This window comes from Aspergillus vadensis (genome assembly GCF_003184925.1).
Source record: "Aspergillus vadensis CBS 113365 unplaced genomic scaffold BO88scaffold_2, whole genome shotgun sequence".
Lineage (NCBI taxonomy): Eukaryota > Fungi > Ascomycota > Eurotiomycetes > Eurotiales > Aspergillaceae > Aspergillus > Aspergillus vadensis.
Genome location: NW_020292040.1, coordinates 755989 through 774111, shown reverse-complemented (window position 1 = coordinate 774111; position 18123 = coordinate 755989). Strand labels below are relative to the sequence as shown.

Here is an 18123-nt window from a genome sequence, read left to right as displayed (position 1 = left end):
GGTACAGTCACGTGCTTAGATACGGGTGGCGACGACGGTGACTCACATGCAGTTACTTGTTAACCATTGTATAGGTAGATGAAGATGAAGATGAAGCTGTTTCAATTTCTATCTTGTTTCGTCTCATACGATGTGTAAGGTGGTAAGACACCGTCTTGAATTGCATGTGGACTACGTCTATGCTAGCGTGGCGGTCTACTTCGGGCGGTCCTACTAAATCTACAGGATACAGTGCAAGTGATATCAGGTAGAATATAATTATTGGATTGATTCCTAGGTGAAAGAATGTCGCAAGGCACCATAGAAGATGGTGACCCTAAGGTATGCCCAATTTATCCGTGTCATAAAACCGATAAAACAACCGTCCCAACGCCATGCAGGCCACTCAACCGTAGATGAGCCGTGCTAAAGAAGGAAGATCAAAAGAAGGCATTAGTTTCCGCCACGGAGACGGAGCACCAGGTGCAGAGTGCTCTCCTTCTGGATGTTGTAGTCGGAGAGCGTACGGCCATCTTCCAGCTGCTTACCAGCGAAGATAAGACGCTGCTGATCCGGGGGAATGCCCTCCTTATCTTGGATCTTGTTCTTGACGTTATCAATGGTATCCGAGCTCTCCACCTCCAGCGTAATCGTCTTGCCGGTGAGTGTCTTCACGAAGATCTGCATACCACCACGGAGACGAAGGACAAGGTGAAGGGTCGATTCCTTCTGAATGTTGTAGTCGGACAAGGTACGGCCATCCTCCAGCTGCTTACCAGCAAAGATCAAACGCTGCTGGTCCGGGGGGATGCCTTCCTTGTCTTGAATCTTGGTCTTAACGTTATCGATGGTGTCGGAAGATTCAACTTCCAATGTGATCGTCTTTCCCGTAAGAGTCTTGACGAAGATCTGCATACCACCACGGAGACGAAGGACGAGGTGAAGAGTGGATTCCTTTTGGATGTTGTAATCAGACAGGGTACGGCCATCCTCCAGCTGCTTTCCCGCGAAGATGAGACGCTGCTGGTCGGGAGGGATGCCCTCCTTGTCCTGAATCTTGGTCTTCACATTGTCGATAGTGTCAGAAGACTCCACCTCAAGGGTGATGGTCTTTCCGGTCAGGGTCTTGACGACTAAAGTGAGGTCAGTATACGGTCCAAGTGAACGTGGCCAACAGGGTGGCAAATGAAGTTCAGGAAAACTTACAGATCTGCATACCACCACGCAGGCGGAGAACGAGGTGGAGAGTAGACTCCTTCTGGATGTTGTAGTCAGACAGGGTACGGCCATCCTCCAGCTGCTTTCCAGCGAAAATCAGACGCTGCTGGTCCGGGGGGATGCCCTCCTTGTCCTGGATCTTGGTCTTAACGTTGTCGATGGTATCGCTCGACTCGACCTCGAGGGTGATGGTCTTGCCGGTGACTAGATGGAAACAAACAGTCAGATGATGGATTCAAGATGCTAAGCTTGAGAGGTGATTAGGTATACTCACGGGTCTTGACGAAGATCTGCATGTTGTAGAAGCGCAGTTAACGGTGAATGTGATTAGGTGGATGTTGTGGAGAGAATCGCAGATGGCGATGCGCGGAAGGTGAGTGGTAGGAAGAGAGGTATGAGGGATGAAGGAGGGTTGGTGGAGAGAGGAAGGAAGAAAGGCTTAAGTAGTCAGGAGAGGAGGTGAATGAGGGGAGGCGGAGGCGAAGCGCCTTAGTCAGAGGATCGGTCAGTGAGATAACGTGATGCAAGGGAATGGCTTAGAGGTCAAGTCGCAATAAAGGGAAAAGAGCAGCAGGGACCTTAGCCCGAGCGGTGTTAGCCTGTCAGACGAAGTACCTTTCGGGCGACGCTTCTGGCACCTCCTGGGGGATTCCCTTGCCATCCGGCTATTGCGCCGGAATCCGCCTGGTCTGCGTCATTTGGTTCTCCAATACGCTTCGTTGCTGAAGCGCTTGGGAGGGAGAATCTACTAGAAAGGTTCTGGTTGGGTTGACTCAGGCTCCCACGGCAGCCACCTATTATTGGGTTTACAACTACGGGAATGGTCGCTCAAAAGAAACTAAAGAGTGGTAACGCATACGAAAATTCTGTCGGCAAACTTAGACAACAGGCAAAGCCTGATCCCATGTGGTAGAACAACTCCTGATGCCATGGGAGGGAGACGAAGCCAGTTGCCGGGGCCTGATATCAGTCCGGGGGAGCGTCTACGAGCGGACAGGACGACTCCGTCCGTACCCGCCACTGACGCCACCAGTCGGTATCTCAGCCCGACCCAATCCAGACCGCAGCCGTGTTCCTGAAATAGAACCCGTTGAAACTCGGAGTTTCTGTTGTCTATATATTGTTTGCCTTCTCATTGATAAGTAATATCATCTTACCAGGTAATCTGGGGGGTGATCAGAGAGGGAATGCGACAACTGGCCTTGCGGCGGCAGCAACGGCGATGACGTGTGAGTTGGGGGCATTCCTTATCGGAGGATGGAGGATGGGGGAAGGGGATCCTCTCCAGCTGTTATCTCGACGGCGCGGCCTCGGGAAGTGGCCTTAGGCCATCGCTAGCGGCTGGAGATGGGTCAGGTGATCGTCGCATCCGGAATGCCCCGCTTTTGGCCCGGCACCCACTGAATCGTATCCATGACTGCATGCATTCCAACCCTCATATACCAGCTCATCGTTTGCATCATCACTATTTACAATCAATCATTTACTCACCAGTACTAGTTATGTATCAAATCTCTCTTGCTCTTGATAACTGTCCCTTGGCTGCGTCATTTATCGTGGTTGAGCATGCGTAGGTGCCACACAGTCTATTGCATTGGGCGGCTATTGGGAAAGTTTCTCCAATACGAACTAGTGATTCTTCTGTTGTGGAGGGCATGATGACCCAACAATCTACCTCTATCGCGTTCAATTCCCTAGCTCGCAAGACAGGCATGACCTTCCACTTCTGGTTACCTTGGCTCGGAACTTTCTTCTGCTCTGGGGTCTAGAGATGGCTTTAGATAAACAAAGAAAGGTGGTACCATTCTCAGTCCCGTTGAGTGATCCGCTCTTCAATCAACAAACCAGTCACAACTCGCCGGCAAGGCGCATGCGGGCAAGCTGCTGTCGGTGTGATTACCGTCCCCACCCAATAGCTAGGCATAATGGGCTTGTTGTGGGTTTAGCCATACTCGCTGTAGACGTTATAGTTGACCAACAAGGTTGCCAAGATGATAGATACTTGAGGTTTGTAGCAGCAGAGATCCTGACTGAGTTCAGCACTCAGTTCAATCAGCACGATGGTGATCGGAAATATGCACGGCGATTGCACCCTAAACTTTGGCGCGACAGTGGACTCTCGCATCAAGACTGAAGGGGGAACGCATCAGCTCTATTCAGACCTCCCCGAAGAGCCCTGAAAGACCCCAGCGTCAAACACTCAGGCCGGTGAGGGTGGACAGAATCCGCAAGAGTCGGAAGCAAAAAACCGGAACCGTCATAGGAGACCGGCGCTCTACCATTGAGCCAATAGACCAATGGAAACGATCTACATGGGACTCGAACCCACAACCTCCGGTTTTCCAAACTCAACCAATGAGCCAACGGACCGATTTAGGCGGGAGCTTCAAAAAAGTGATTTATGGGTGGTAACTGGCTTTCTCCGAAGAATGACAGCTGCCAGCGGGTCTCTCCGACCAGATGTTCCATGTTTGTTTACATCTCCAATGCGGTAGATATAGAAGAGTTAACTGTACGCATGTTGCCTACAAATACGATTACCTATATAAAGACAGAACACTTACAAATGCATGTCAGTCATCGCTGCTGCTGAAGTTGTTCGGTGAACGCGGACATTCAGCATCTGCAAGGAGTAGCTTAGTGCTCAGCAAAGATTGATAGATCGATCGTAGCGGTACTCACCCCCCTCATCTCTATCATTCACTCACCATTAGATCAATTCTTTGTCCAAGCCCCCATTTTGATCACTCTCGTTGCACCCTCAGATAAGGTTGCAGATCAGGTGCTTATGGTCTCCTAGCTTGGTTCACTCGAGTATTCACTTGGTGCATCAGTGGTTCTTGGCCCCTGCCCCTCCACCCTTGAGGCAACATTGTTCTTCTGTCCTTCGCGTTTGACACACGACATTGAGACAAGAGTAGTTCTCCCCAAGCTGCATCGTTGTTTTCCAGACCCTGTTCTACAGCCCACAATGTACGACTGTGAGACCTGCCCCCGCTACTTTAACAGCTGGTATGCCTGTCGCCAGCACATGAACGACACGGGCCATTGGGCTGTGCGGTACAATTGCGAAACGTGCGATGACGAATTCTTGACTCAATGGGAAGTGGAGGAACATATGGATGACTACGGACACTACGCTCCCAAGATCCCTTGCGAGACATGCGGGAGGAAGTTCTACAACCAAAGGTCAGCAGATCAGCACATGAATGCCATGGACCATTGGGCTCCAACATGGCCATGTGAGACTTGCACACAGATGTTTCATACAGAAGGTGCTGCTGAACAGCATATGCGGGCCAAGTCCCATTACAAGAACTACTGCCACCCCTGTAACCGGCGTTTCGATACTGCGAATAACCTCAAGATGGTAAGGACTTCTATTTCCTGAAACGTTGTGATTGAACTCAGGCTTCGCTTGTAGCACCTAAACTCGAAAATCCACCGTGGTCAAGACGTTCTCTGTCCTTTCTGCAATGCTGCTTTTACTACAGCCACTGGCGCTGCCCACCACCTCGAAACCGGCTCCTGCAAGCGTGCTGTAGGCCTCAATCGCGAGACTATCTACAAGTTCGTTCGCAGCCGTGACACCCAGGGCGTCATCACGAGGAAGCTGCTTGAATGGAATGAGGATGACAGCATTCAATACAAGGCTAATTCCCGTGCATACAACGGCGATTACTGGGAGTGCTACTTGTGTCATCGGGAATTTAACAGTTTGAACGCACTCAATCAACATCTCAATTCGCCTGTGCACAAGCAGAAGCTGTATCATTGTCCGAACGCCAAGTGTCGGAAGCAGTTTATTACCATAGCTGCTCTGTTTAACCACCTTGAGAGTGAATCCTGCGCTTTTATGCGGTTTGAGAAGGTACAGCGGCAGGTTCAGGACGTGTTTCGTGGCCAGAGAGCTATTGCATTCTGAGAACAGCACAACACTATATGCCCTAGCCCCCAAAGCTGAACATGCAATTCGAATTGATGTCCGCTAGAATGGGTCTGACTTTCAAGTGTTGGTATTCCACAACTTGATTTCAGATGCTGTCATAAGCCAGCTACGCAGGGCGTATGGCATAATTATGCTATAAGTCTGCATCATTGAGGCCATTCCTGACGTCTATCTATTATTATGCATCTAACCTGGTCTGCTATTCTTTCCTAACCGCCGGCGGCTATTATGATCTCATGTCTGAAATCGTCCGAGCATTATTATCAACAGAATGACAATAATCTGATCAATTCTTTTTGGTTTAGCTATGATGTCTTGCTTGCCACTCTGATGTTTTTAACAATTTAGTATCTCGAAATTGAAGAACGTATCAACTACTTCATTAAAATTACTGACTAGGCCCTGTTCTACCCAATGAAAATGCCCATCGATATTCTCAAGCAATGTAAATACACAGAATAGATCAGCAGACCGGAAAGTCTATTACAACCAACCACATGAACCAATACTAGTATCACTCTCACTAACCAACAATAATAGAGAGGGCTGGATATATTAACAGTTGTACATTGTAAAAACAACACCGTAGAGCTCCCATCTATGATATAACTTGCCACTCCAGAACTACATTACTATATAACAATAAGGACTTGAACCTCACCATCCCAACCGAAAGACAGTGTAAGAGGGAATACATAATTGGAAGATTTCGTCTTCACGTACTTCATTATTTACTCATTTGAGGCGTACCAAATACCACTTACGATACGAGGCATTCGAGATCATCAGTGTCCCTGGAAGCTCGCATTGCTCAGAATCCGGGATCCTGTCCAGAATCTAAGGAGACCGTGAAAAATGAGCAAAAGAATCAGGGATGTAATCTCCGTACCCAGCCTTTTCTCTGTCTTAAATGGACAAACAGGTAGACATATAGCAACACTGAAGAAGTAAAAACACCACTAAGAACATCACTAGCCATCGCTGACCAAAAGAAGAAGAGAGCAAGGAATGTGATACTAATGACAACTTGTGACTGGTGAGAGGCAAAGGTTCTGGACATATTGTATAATACTTTTTTCAGTGCCCTCCTTTGATGTAGACACACTACACTATAACTGTAGACGGGGGGATATACTTTTTGATAGATAGGATAGTTATTGTGTAAGTAGACAGCTATGAAGGGAAGGAAAGGAAGAGAAAAAGAGGGGCTCTGATGATTGAATCTGACTTGGTTTCGGGGCAACTATGCATATGTAGTGGGTAGACTATGTAGTGGGTATTCAGGAATAATGATGGTGTACTTCAAGTATAGCTGTATTATCACCCCTTCCTAGTTAGTTTAAGCCATACGGGGTAGTTTTTGGGGATGTAAATAATTTGAGAAACATTATTCCACTGTTAAAGCTGGCAGTCAAATTCTTCTGTTTGTAAGTACCTCTGATCTATCATTTTTCTCAATATAAGGAATGCTCGGTATCTGGGGTCATCTGTATGATATTCATATAGATACTATGTTTTGATCATTCAATCATTGATACTCATTACATTAAAGTGGCTATATTTCTAGTATATCAATGATGAGATGCCAGTTCCATCCATCACCATGTCTCATTTGACTTCGTTGTCAAATGTTGTTCATAATCAAGTATCACGAGAAGGGGTATAGACTATTACAATAGTAAGGTCTAGTATAAGTCACTATACCGTTGGAGCTAGATGTACGATGGGAAATATCCTGGCAAGATCCAAGTCTACATATACAGTTCTTTGTTTAAAGTTACTCCGTGTCATAAGCACATTAGTAGCATCAACCCATCACTTTCCCCTCTGCCATACAATCCCTAGTTATTACCATCGGGATTTACTTCGTCTCTCGGGCTTTGCTGGTAAATCAAGTTATTCAATGTTACCACCATCCTTTTCTCCAGTTCGGGATCACATATAGTTCCAACACACATAGATCAAATCAAGGCACACAGTACTTTCAACTCGGCAAAGTACTTCCCGCTAGGCAAGCCAAGCGCTGCACAGGCTGAATTCTAACTCCAACCAAGCCTTAACAGGCAGGTATTAGGATCAAAAACCACGTAGGTGGTTTCGCCACTGGCGTCCGGCTTGGGGACATTAGGCGAGGTAGATCTGAAACGCAGGTCGAATGAAACAAGATCATCATTGTGGCTATCTACTTAGTTTTGTTAGATGCAGAAGTCCCGAGATGTCTAACTAGTCGTTGTCTGGTTTAGTTCGCCCGGAGAAACATTCCAGCGAATGGTTGTGGTTCGTGATGTGGGATTTCCCTTACTATGGTACTTACTCTGATGGGATAAGTAAGGGAGGAATAGTATAGGCTCTGGGCCCATAAGCTGGTGGGTTCGTGCTCATGTGACTCTTTTCTGAAATTTGGATATTCGTTGGGTGTCAAAGTAGGGATTGAGATCAGACCATGGGCGCCACCGTAGATACCCCCATACTGGGGTGGCATCGAGAAGGGTATACTACTAGTAGTCGGTGAACTATATTACTGTTATAGTGATTGGTCGAGGATATACCTACCATGTTCGGGTCATACAATGCTGTCACCTAGGCCATATGGGCTGGGTGGCTGATAAGTGGATGGCTCTAGCCTCCCCTTGCCCGATGAGGACGTTGTACTGTCAGACTAAAGTAGGACACTACTGTGGCAGATACCCATAGGGGCTGCAGTGGAGGGAGGGGTCCCAATTGAAGACAGGCTGAGGGAAGGATAATGGGACAACAAAAATTCTCCCCTCATGCAGGCTGATGTCATGGCTCGTGAGACACCCCCGGCTAGTGCAGTGCATGCTGTATGATGGATGTATACTGATCACACGCGGGTGAGATTTCATCTGATTGAGAGAGGGCAGATGATGAACTGTATGCCTGATGTCAAGGATTCAGCTGAAGGGAAAGCAAATTGCTGAAATTTGTGCCAAGTGATGCTGTGATGATGGGTAAGGTGTTATTTGTCAGTCTTAAGAATGGGTTTCATGCCTGATACAAAATTCATGACCATAAATGAAAATGATGACCGAGACGGACGACCGGCCCACTCCGAGAAGGATTCCTTCGAGAAGCAGCGTTGGGTTTTCACACACGGTACATTGAACAAGGGTAGTCGGGAGCATGATAGGCTGTTCAGATTGGAGCCCCAGAAGTTCCTAATTGAGGTGGCAGTGGATCGACCGGCGGGAGGCAGACGGCGAGAATTGCCCGGAACATGGATTGGCGTTGAGAGCCCGAGACAGGGGAACCTCGAGTCGCTTCCCCGGCATGACTCGCCCTATGATCGCGTGGGTGATATACAGAGTAGCCCTAGTACGTAGGGTCACTTTTACTGGAGACCCCCACGCACAGTCTGTTCTGGAGATAAGGGAAGGAGAGTTAGCATTAAATTACAATCGTACAAGAATGGGGAGTTACACGATGCTGTCCAGTGACTGTGACTCTAGTTGGAGTGAAAAGTAGCAGAATAGGGAAGGAGCGACTTGCGGCCGAAGTGTCTGGAAGGCGGTCCAAGCTTAGTTTGGTTCGCTTGGCAATAACCCCGCCAACGTCAGCGGCGCTTTTGATTGGCAGCAGTTCTGCCCCTCCATGATGTCACTGCTCAGGTATTGAGCACTCTGATAGGCTCACCATTCCCAGCCAGACCCAAAAAGAACCTTTCCTCGACTGTTCGTTGAATCGCCTCGCCTCGCAAAACCAAAGAATCAGAATCTGCGATGACGATGTGTCTGTAATTAGAATATAGAATATAGATCCATTCCCCAACATGAAGTACTTATATAGAATCATTAGATTGACCACTGCTGTAGCAGTTCTTTCGAATTTTGGCCCGAATTTCTTTTTCCCATTTTTTTCGCTTCGCAAAGTTCAAACGTCGAATGCCCAATGGGCCACCTTCCAATCCTCCTCCGCTGGCACCAATTCTTACAATATGGATCGGATCTCTAGGGAAAGCTGTTCTGCTCTACGCTCTCACCCTTCTCGTCCTAGCTTATAAACACCCCGCAACGGAAGACGGAAGAAGGATCACAGCGTTGGAAGGACTTCCTTGTCGCCTTGCCTTCGGTTCTAGTCACCGATTGCCTATGGTTGGTCTTGCAGGGTGTGTCCGTCCGGTACAGCTAATTTGGTTGACCCCTGAAGGGGCCCAGAACCCTCTCTTTTTTTTCGGGATGTCGTAGCAGGTGAGTGAACAGGGTCCAGATTCGGCTCCGGCGCGACAAACCTGGTGACTGGGTTTTACGGTCGATTTGTCAACTGAATTCGCAACGTCCCCGGTGAGATTGGTGGACGGCACCGCTGCATGACTGCCTCCAGGCAGAGGACAATCCTTCAGCACGATAATACTGTTATGTCCATCCCGTCTCAGCCCACCAGACGCATCCCCCTCGTTTGCCATTCCAAGGCACGTTGACATTCTAGATAATTCTGTCGACCACGAAAGACACAGTGAAGGAACGAGGTGCCATTCACGTGCAAGTCGTGATCGCGACGTGATGATGCCTGTTGACCGGTCAGAGGCTGGAGGTGGTGCGGTGGTGGGGATCGACGCTCATGGCCGACTGATAAAAATCGGGAGGGCGGACACCCTACGTCAGTTGTGGTCCTATGATCTCAGCGTGCATCATTCAGAGTGGAGGTAGGATTGGCTCCCTTTTGGCCCGAGAATAGGGCGGTCGGTACAAATCCTTTCGCAGAAGGTAAGAGGGGAAGTAAGACATCGTGGCAGAACTGGGGTCTGGAATGATTCTGAAAAAAAGAGCTGATGACTGGCTGGACACTGAACAAGCACAGGCATTACAATGTTCAACAAATCTGGGATGAAGGGAAGATGGCATTGTGCATGGGTTGGTGTTTGCCCGCTTTTCTTTTTAACCCTTTTTCCTCTGGTTCTCGCCTTCCCCACATGGGACGGGCCAATCAGCGGCCCTCACTTATGTGGGATGTTTGACCTGGATATTTTGAGGCTTTTTCTCCCGGCAAATTCTAGTCTCGAGACGTGGGATCGTGTTCGGTTCGGATCTGGGAGAAGTAGACTTACTTACCTTAAGGATGGTGAAAGGGGAGAAAAAAAGAAAGAGGGAGAATCCTTTCCCTTCACGATGACAAAGATCGCTGTACACCACGCGGTTCAAGTAGGGAACAAATTTGTTGAAATAGGGATTAACCGTCAAAGACGCGCGAGAAGATGACGCCAGAGGATCTCGTCATCGGCTGCTTAAAACGCTGCCAGAGTCCCGCTCTCCTTTTTCCACCTCCCCTCTGGAAATTTCTCTTGTTCGCGCGTTTTTCTGCTCGTCGGTTGATCATCGTGGTTTACTCTGCAATATTGTTTTTCTTCCCCACCACGACGACGGTTTGTAAGCTTTCCGAGACCACTCATTGTTTGTCTCGGTCTGTGGCTCCCTTTATTGTCTTTTGCCGTTCATTAGGTGCCTTCTGTATGACCGCTGCAGCCCACCGTGCCGGTGTCCAATGAATTGACCGCTCTGGATGAACATCGGGCCTGTCAGTTGAGGAAGAAGGCGCTGAAGGCTGAAGCATCGTTGTTCCCCCCTCGGTTTGTCCCATCAAGGGCTGGTCCACCGTATTATTCATTCCCGCAATAGCGCCTAAAATCCTAATCATAATTCTAGCCTGACGGTAACTGAACTGAAAAGGTCACATCATCATCCTTCACTTTTGGAGGTTACTGGTATGGGACTCTCCAAGGGTATTGGTGGGACACAACTTACTTTTGACTCCTGATAATCCAGTCTGATCAGGTCTGTACTTACCTTTACCTCTAGTTCGGGTCTTGTTGTGGTTCTTTTTGTTTCTTCCCTCCCATCGGTTATCCTCCCTTCTCCTCCCTCCTCTCCCTATCTGCTGCTCTTGTGTCAGTCAGTTCTTGTGTCTATCGGCTGCCAGCCCAGCCCACTTGCTCCCCTCCTCTTTTTCGTTCCCCTCCACTTTCTGGTTCCTTTTGACGGCGCGCGCCTAACCAGAAAAAAATTAAGTGCAGCGAAAAAAAAAAATTCGAAAAAGAAAAAAATAATAATAAAGAAAGAATTTTTTCAGAGAATAAATAAATTCGATAGGATAAAAAATAGAAAAAGAGAGAAAAAAACGAGCCAAAAGGGAAAGGAGAGAAGAGGTTCACACACAGAGTGCAACCAACCATCAGCATCGTCATTTCCTTTTACTTCATCCTTCTTCTCTTTTCCCTCCTCTCCTCTTCTCCTCTCCTCCCCTCTCCTCCTATTCCCTCCCACTTTCAAGCTTCGCTTTCCCCCTTCTCTTCTTCTTCTGCCTTCTCTTCTATAATCTTATCCACTTGTCCTAATCGGGAACATTCATCTTTCCCACTCTGCCTCACCTTAACTCGCCTTATCGTCGGGTTCCCGTTAATCTAAGTTTAATCTGACCATTGCCACCTCCGCGGTTGCTGCCATACTCTATTTTGATTCATATACCCAAAGGCATAACCTCAGCTTCTCAAACTGCGGTGGACGGAACTGGTTCCAGGTGGGCTAAACCCCCCTTCTGCTGCTTTGCTTAGCGCCTTTCCCAGCCCATCATTGCTCGGCTGCTCATCCTCTTTCTCCCCCTCGGACAATCACTGCCCCTCCCCCTCGTCCCTCCTGATCCAGACAGCTGTTCCCTTTGCTCGTCCCAAAGGTGGATCCATCCCATCTGATGTGTGATGGTGGATTGATATCTGTGCTTCCCTTCTACCCGCTGTCTCTCCTTCCACAATCACTTTCTTCTATTCTTCTTCTTCTTCTCCCCTCCCCTCCCAGCCTCACTCATTTCCACTGATACCCCCCTTCCCCTCCCCCATTTCCTGGTGGCAGGTACATCCTTGTTCAAACATTCCCTCAGCCTCACATAGCTAGATTATATTGTGTGTTGCTCTTGAACTCTCTCTATCTTCTTTCTTCGTTCCCCTCATCGACCCCTCCTGACTTTATTTTCTTCTATCTTTCTTACTCACGAGGCAATCATACCAAAAGACGAACTGTTGGCCTCCCCAGTTCTGTGTTCTGTGTGTGTCTGCGTGTTCATTCCCCCCTCCTTTCGTTGTATATCTCCTGGTTTTATTCTTTGTCCCTGGGCTGGCTTGCCTGACCCTCGTAATACCCCTATTGCGTAGGGCAACATCACGATCGATTCGAGCAGCTGTAACGTCGCCGTTCGGTTCGTGTTCCACCGCTGACATGGGATTAGCCTGCAGATTCTCTCCGTGTAATTCTCAGTATTTCCGTGTTTGCTGCTTGCCAGCTTAGGCCCGGAGAACAGCCGGCTAGATTGACCCACAGAGTCCGAACACGCAGCTTGTCAAAAGGCCACTTGACTCCTGGTGGTTTCGAGACGTTTGCTCTACGTCGAAACGACATTGATTCTTGACTCAACACACGAGAACCCAGTCTCGTATCATCACATCATCATGGCGCCCACCACTACTACAAAGACCGTGGAGGAGCCTGTAGGTGTCGCGAAGCCGCACACTGAAGCCAGGGTTGATGCTGACCTCCCCAAGCCCAAGGAGACTAAGGAAATTCCCTCCACATTGGCGGAGATGAGGGGGAGCATCGATGAGAGCACATTCGAGCAGATTCTGGAGATGGATGACGACGATAGCGACAGAGATTTCAGCAAGGGTATTGTGTTTGGCTTCTTCGATCAGGCGGAGAGCACATTTATCAAGATGGAGGATGCTTTGTAAGTGATTGCGCCGCTTGCGTTGTGGTAATCGCGCTAATCAAGCCTATAGGAAGGCGGAAAATCTTAACGACCTGTCTTCTCTGGGACACTACCTGAAAGGTTCATCAGCCACTCTCGGACTCACCAAGGTCAAGGATGCATGTGAGAAGATTCAACACTACGGAGCCGGCAAGGACGAGACCGGTTCGACGGATGAGCCGGACAAGAAGACCTCCCTTTCGCGCATTGAGAAGACCCTGACCCAGGTGAAGGAGGATTACAAGGAGGTCGAGGCCTTCCTGCGCAAGTACTATGGCGAAGACGAGGAATCCGCTTAAACTTCAGGACGAACAGAAACAGAAGGACGGGGTAGAATCAGGCGAGAATTCTGTGTCAGTTAACTGAATATACGCGCGAGAGCGAGGCCACACGCTCCGCCCGAGATCAATGAAATCGAGATCACCAAGTGACAGCATCATCACCACACAGCTATCCCTAAGACTGCGGAAACATGCAGGAAGGCAAGACGCCCGTCTTACCGCGGAAAAAGATGATTTATTTCTATTTTTGCCCCTTGTCTTGGCCAGGGCTGTTTGTTACTAGAAATGTATGAACCATGAAACTAAAGGGAATATGAAGAACCAGAACAAAAGAAGAAAAAAAAAACAAAAAGGTAGATGATATGATACTGGTTGTCCTGCCTTGGTTAGCCTAGGTGCAAGACGACCCTTGGAGGGTGGATGTCGCATGCACATTGCCTTGTGGCATGATCGGGTAGTCGTTGCTAGCCAGGGGGCTGGGAGTGCTTGGACGACCATCGTTTCTGAGCAAATACCCCTGGTAGCGTCAGCTCAGGAACAACAGATGAAAGGGAGTAGGTGGTGGCATTGATCACCTCATCCGACCCTCCCTAGATCATAGATATCAGTAGGTGGTAGTTGAGTCGACTTTATCGGGTCCGGTAGCAAGTTCGTGGGCTACCAGACGGGAGTTCTGCCGTGGATTGTCGGACATACTTGAGTATGTACAACCGTTGCCTCACATGCATCTTTACACAAGGACCAGGCTGAGCAACGTTCGGGAGATGAGCTGAAGGTGCCTGTCGTATCCTTGGGAATGTCCCAGCGTCGACCTCCGCTCCGGATCACGGCGGCATCCGGATGTCTGCAAACAACAAATCTTCTTCCCTTGAGGAAGGACTCGATGGAGTTGACAAACGATCAACGGGATCGTCTTTATATTTCTCATCCTCTGGGGGTGAGAGATGAAGTGACGGGTTGTCATTTCGGTCGAAGACAGGACCCTTTTAAACCAGACTGGGGCGTTTGTCCGTCCGTTAGCGGGGGCGTCTGCCAGGGATGGTAGGGTTAGCCACCACCACCACCTCCTCCTCCAGAAGCTACTGTAGCTACTAGCTAGCTGCCTAGTTCATGGCTCGGAAAAGCCAACACAGACACGACTTGGATTCTGGCGGGATGGGACAGGGTCCGTGGCACGACAGACGGTTGGGAGTGATGATGGTGATCATGGGGTTGTGTTGATAGCCCCTACCGTATGCCATCATGAGAAGGAAAAGGAATCGGAGCATACAGAGGGACTGTTCCATCCAGTTTCTTTCCCTCGACACCCGTGCTGTGGGTGCCGGTGTGCTACCATCCATCCATACCAATTTCCAAAGCTGGACGGGAAATGTGCAGGTTACATTGACAGCCTGTCCTGTCTGCCTACCTGCATTCTGTGCGTGTATCTGTTCGATTTCTATATCAGATATCATGACTCAGAGGACACACCCACCAACTACTCACGAGACTGCGGTCAGACAAACTACGTCTTCTTCCTGTCAGTCGGTCAGTCGTGGGATGATCCGAGAGAGCATGACATATAGAGTACCGTCCCAACAAACGGATAGCTACATGCTACCTATTCACTAGCTGAGTAGGACGACGGGTATCTTTCTTGCCCCTAGCAGTGCGGCGGTGGTATCTAATGATAATAGCAGTGCGATAAGTTGGGTCATATGGGAGACATTGTCCTTTTCCTAGTCTCACAAATTGATTCCGTGACTAGCAGACAACGGCTGTGCTGCAGCTACGCTATTTGTAGTATACAAGACAATAACACCTGGGCTTAGCACTCTTTCATTTAGAGCTCATCTTTCTTTCCTTTATTATCACATTGTGCGATCAATAATTATATATGTGCTGATCCGACAGGACAGAACCATTCCCTTCTGAGTACAATCAACCATCAACCATCAACCATCAACCATCAATCAACAATCACCCAAGCAAGCAGCACGCAAGCAGCAAGCACTGTCCCCTCGGGAATCCGTGTGACTGCAGACGAAACCGGAATCGCTATCCCTGTTGATACACATACCCTTACAGTCTATCCTCTCCTTATATTGAGGGGACATAGTACCTGGTGGCGTGAGATATCACTACATATATCACATCACCTACACCAACCATCACTTCATCATATCCCTTCAATCCCTACCACCACACCTCCACCCTCACTCTCACTCTCACTCACCCCAAAGTCCCCCCAAAGAATAAAGAGTGTGAGAGAGAGATGTCCGTCTCCCCCCGCGCCAGCAAAGAAGAATTCATGGCTGCATTAGGCCTCTCGACACACGACCCCCAACATGAGCAATACTACCGCGCCATGAGAGTATATCCCCCATCCCTATACCTTCCCCAATCCCTCCTCCCATACACCCCAACCCCAATACTAGTACTGAATAAAGTATATCCAGGACGAAGCAATCTCCACCTACAACCACCTGAACGAATCCCCCAGCAACCTCCTAGAAAACTACAAATCCCTCAAACCGCCGTATTTCTGGCACCATATTCGGCCCGAGCGTCAGCGATGGGGTATAAATGAGATAGCGAGGAATGCGAGTCCCCTCACCAGACCGTTGTTTGCCCGGGGGATGACTACGGGCGAGTATGGGCCCAATTGGGTGGCCGGGTGGTTGCTGTATAGTGTTTTTAGGAGTAGGGATGTGAGGAATAATCGGAATAGGAGGAGGGGGAATGGGGTTGGGGTTGGTGGTGGTGTTCAGGGTGGGGAGGATGGTATGTGTGTTCCTTTCTTTTTACTTTTTGGGTTGGGTTTGGGATTTTGAGTGTGGAGGGGGTCATGGGTGTATGTGAGTTATATGTACAGTTGCTAAGCTAACTATGCTGTATGTATAGGTCGGGCGAGTTCTCCTCAGATGGTTATGAGACATGATGGTGGTGCTTCAGTTGGTACTGTTGCTGCTGGTGAAAGTGGTAGTGGTAGCGGTGCCAGCAGTGGAAAGAAGGAGTATTATGATCCTGTTCGAAATGGCTGAGTGCAATGCAACGGGCATGGGAATGAGCATAGCATGGGGCATAGATCAATCTCCATCCTCTTCATCATCACCTCCTTTTCCTCTCTTCCCATTCTTCTGCGTCCTCTCCTGCTTCAACGCCTCCGTCACCCTCTCATCCCTCTCATCCTTCATCTCATCCCACTCCACATCATACTCGGCCGCAATATTCTTAATCTCCTTGCGCAACGTATTCCCCTCATCAATCAATGACTCCCACAACTGCAAATCAATCCCCTTCTCCTGATACAGCTTCTTCTGCCGCGCATTGATCGTAAAATCCAACGCCGACCGGTACGATATCTCCCGATTATGGTACAAAAACCAGAGATATCCCCCCATCAGCGTCGACAAACTCACCAGATACGTCACCGGCTCCATCGTATCCCATCCCAAATCCGTCTCAAACGTCAACCTATACACCAAGTACCACCACATCGCCAGAATGCCCAATCCTCCCATCGCCACCCGCTGCGCGCCCCGGTGCGCCAGCGCATCGCACTCGTGCTTGATCTCCGCGATGCCCTGGATCCGTCCGGAGATCTTCCGCAGTCGCATGCGCAGGAAATACGTCCGCTCGTCGAACGATGGCACCGCCACATGGATCTGATGTACCCCTGCTGGTGCACCTTCCACGGAGACGATGAATTCCCGCGCCCGTGCTGCGTCCCGGATGAAATCGCCGATCTCGGTTGATTGAGACCAGCGTACGAAGCGCTGCTCCCTCTTACCACCTCCACCTCCACCTTCTGATCCCTCTTCCTTTTTGCTGGGCTCCGTTCGGCGTAGGTACGTATACGTGTCGTCTTCGGTGGGAACTCGCTTGCCTTCGCCGTCGTCGATACGACCCCTCTCGTCCAGCTGGTGGACTTCTGCGCCGGTGCCTTCGTAGACGGCTTTTCGGGGCCGGACGGGGTGGTCTTCGATTTGGAGGGCGATGAAGGAGACGGTTGGGGGGCGGGTTTGGCCGTCTTCTGTTGTTATGGCTGGGACTTCGGATTGGATTAGACGCTCTAGGTGGGAGAGGGGTTGTTGGGGGTGGACGAGAATGGCGATTGGTTCGATGTCTGGACTGTCAGTATTCCATCCACCACATCAAGTCGATATAGAAAGAACACACCTTTATGCTCTCCTTGAATCCCAGTTGACAGCGGGATTAGTAGCTTGAATAACCTCGATGGCGTGGTTAATAGTTTCCCTATAACCAACCGCATTAGCACCCCAATCACGTAGTAACAAAACTAGAGATAAAGATGTACCCTTCGTCATCGCCTCCTCCAACTTCCCCCCTCCTTCTCTCTGCTCCGCCTGCACACCCCCGGTGCGATCCCGTAATCTCAATCTCTCCAGTTGCTCTTTCGTCCGGGTGTTTCTCATTCCACTACCACCAGGGATTCCCGCGCGGAACCACCTCCGGTCCAGTGGCGTGTAGACTGCACCACAGCCAGCACGTAGCATATACGTGCTAGTACCATTATACCCCCCTCTTGTTGTCGCAGCGCCTAGTATAGCAGGGATAGCACTGCAGGCGTGCCATTGTGTACTAGGCGCAAGTGGAAGCGCAAGCCCGACTCGATGAACTCGACCCAGAATTGACCGCATTGCGGTCACGTCATCGGCTTATTGGAAGTGGAAGGTCATATATGCAGTTTATCCTTTAGTAGGCGATGTATATATATCGACTAGGTGAGGATATGTCGAAGACTGTACTGGGATCAGGGGTAAATATGACACTGCTGTAATATCGGTAGCTTTAAATTAGGATTAATCTAGAATGTAATTGTACAAGGGGTATAATAAGAATTAACAGTGAAAAAGTGCCTTGGAAGATAGACTTCATTTACGTAGTCAGTTAATTGGGTGATATACGTCATGATGAGTCAGCTGTGATGGGTTGCTGTTGTGG

The 18123-nt window shown here is 49.2% G+C and overlaps 7 protein-coding genes across 7 annotated transcripts; 5 read left to right on the top strand and 2 right to left on the bottom strand.

Moving 5' to 3' along the window:
• Positions 1–432: 432 nt before the first annotated feature.
• On the bottom strand, positions 433–1493 carry BO88DRAFT_421831 (ubiquitin family protein; the record flags this gene model as incomplete). Its single annotated transcript, XM_025708546.1, has 3 exons — positions 433–1112; positions 1186–1401; positions 1472–1493. 3 exons carry the CDS (start codon positions 1491–1493, stop codon positions 433–435), a joined length of 918 nt encoding a protein of 305 aa, XP_025567244.1.
• A 2425-nt stretch (positions 1494–3918) lies between these two features.
• BO88DRAFT_356977 (C2H2-type zinc finger protein) lies at positions 3919–5501 on the top strand. The gene is made up of 2 exons (XM_025703748.1): positions 3919–4567; positions 4622–5501. The coding sequence occupies exons 1-2, from the start codon at positions 4169–4171 to the stop codon at positions 5120–5122; spliced, it is 900 nt and encodes a 299-aa protein (XP_025567243.1). The 5' UTR covers positions 3919–4168; the 3' UTR covers positions 5123–5501.
• A 2644-nt stretch (positions 5502–8145) lies between these two features.
• On the top strand, positions 8146–8490 carry BO88DRAFT_449322 (uncharacterized protein; the record flags this gene model as incomplete). Its single annotated transcript, XM_025710487.1, has 1 exon — positions 8146–8490. One exon carries the CDS (start codon positions 8146–8148, stop codon positions 8488–8490), a length of 345 nt encoding a protein of 114 aa, XP_025567242.1.
• Positions 8491–9348: 858 nt separating this feature from the next.
• Positions 9349–10714, top strand: BO88DRAFT_96009 (uncharacterized protein). Its single transcript, XM_025713291.1, has 3 exons — positions 9349–9564; positions 9793–9870; positions 9965–10714. The coding sequence occupies exons 1-3, from the start codon at positions 9474–9476 to the stop codon at positions 10360–10362; spliced, it is 567 nt and encodes a 188-aa protein (XP_025567241.1). The 5' UTR covers positions 9349–9473; the 3' UTR covers positions 10363–10714.
• A 1765-nt stretch (positions 10715–12479) lies between these two features.
• Positions 12480–13325, top strand: BO88DRAFT_96133 (Hpt domain-containing protein). Its single transcript, XM_025713292.1, has 2 exons — positions 12480–12874; positions 12927–13325. The coding sequence occupies exons 1-2, from the start codon at positions 12600–12602 to the stop codon at positions 13192–13194; spliced, it is 543 nt and encodes a 180-aa protein (XP_025567240.1). The 5' UTR covers positions 12480–12599; the 3' UTR covers positions 13195–13325.
• A 2105-nt stretch (positions 13326–15430) lies between these two features.
• BO88DRAFT_449320 (uncharacterized protein) lies at positions 15431–16199 on the top strand (the record flags this gene model as incomplete). Its single annotated transcript, XM_025710486.1, has 3 exons — positions 15431–15529; positions 15615–15939; positions 16060–16199. 3 exons carry the CDS (start codon positions 15431–15433, stop codon positions 16197–16199), a joined length of 564 nt encoding a protein of 187 aa, XP_025567239.1.
• On the bottom strand, positions 15980–18000 carry BO88DRAFT_379890 (uncharacterized protein). The gene is made up of 3 exons (XM_025704503.1): positions 17477–18000; positions 17338–17415; positions 15980–17284 (listed from the first exon to the last, which is right to left on the bottom strand). Exons 1-3 carry the CDS (start codon positions 17817–17819, stop codon positions 16245–16247), a joined length of 1461 nt encoding a protein of 486 aa, XP_025567238.1. The 5' UTR covers positions 17820–18000; the 3' UTR covers positions 15980–16244.
• Positions 18001–18123: the final 123 nt, after the last annotated feature.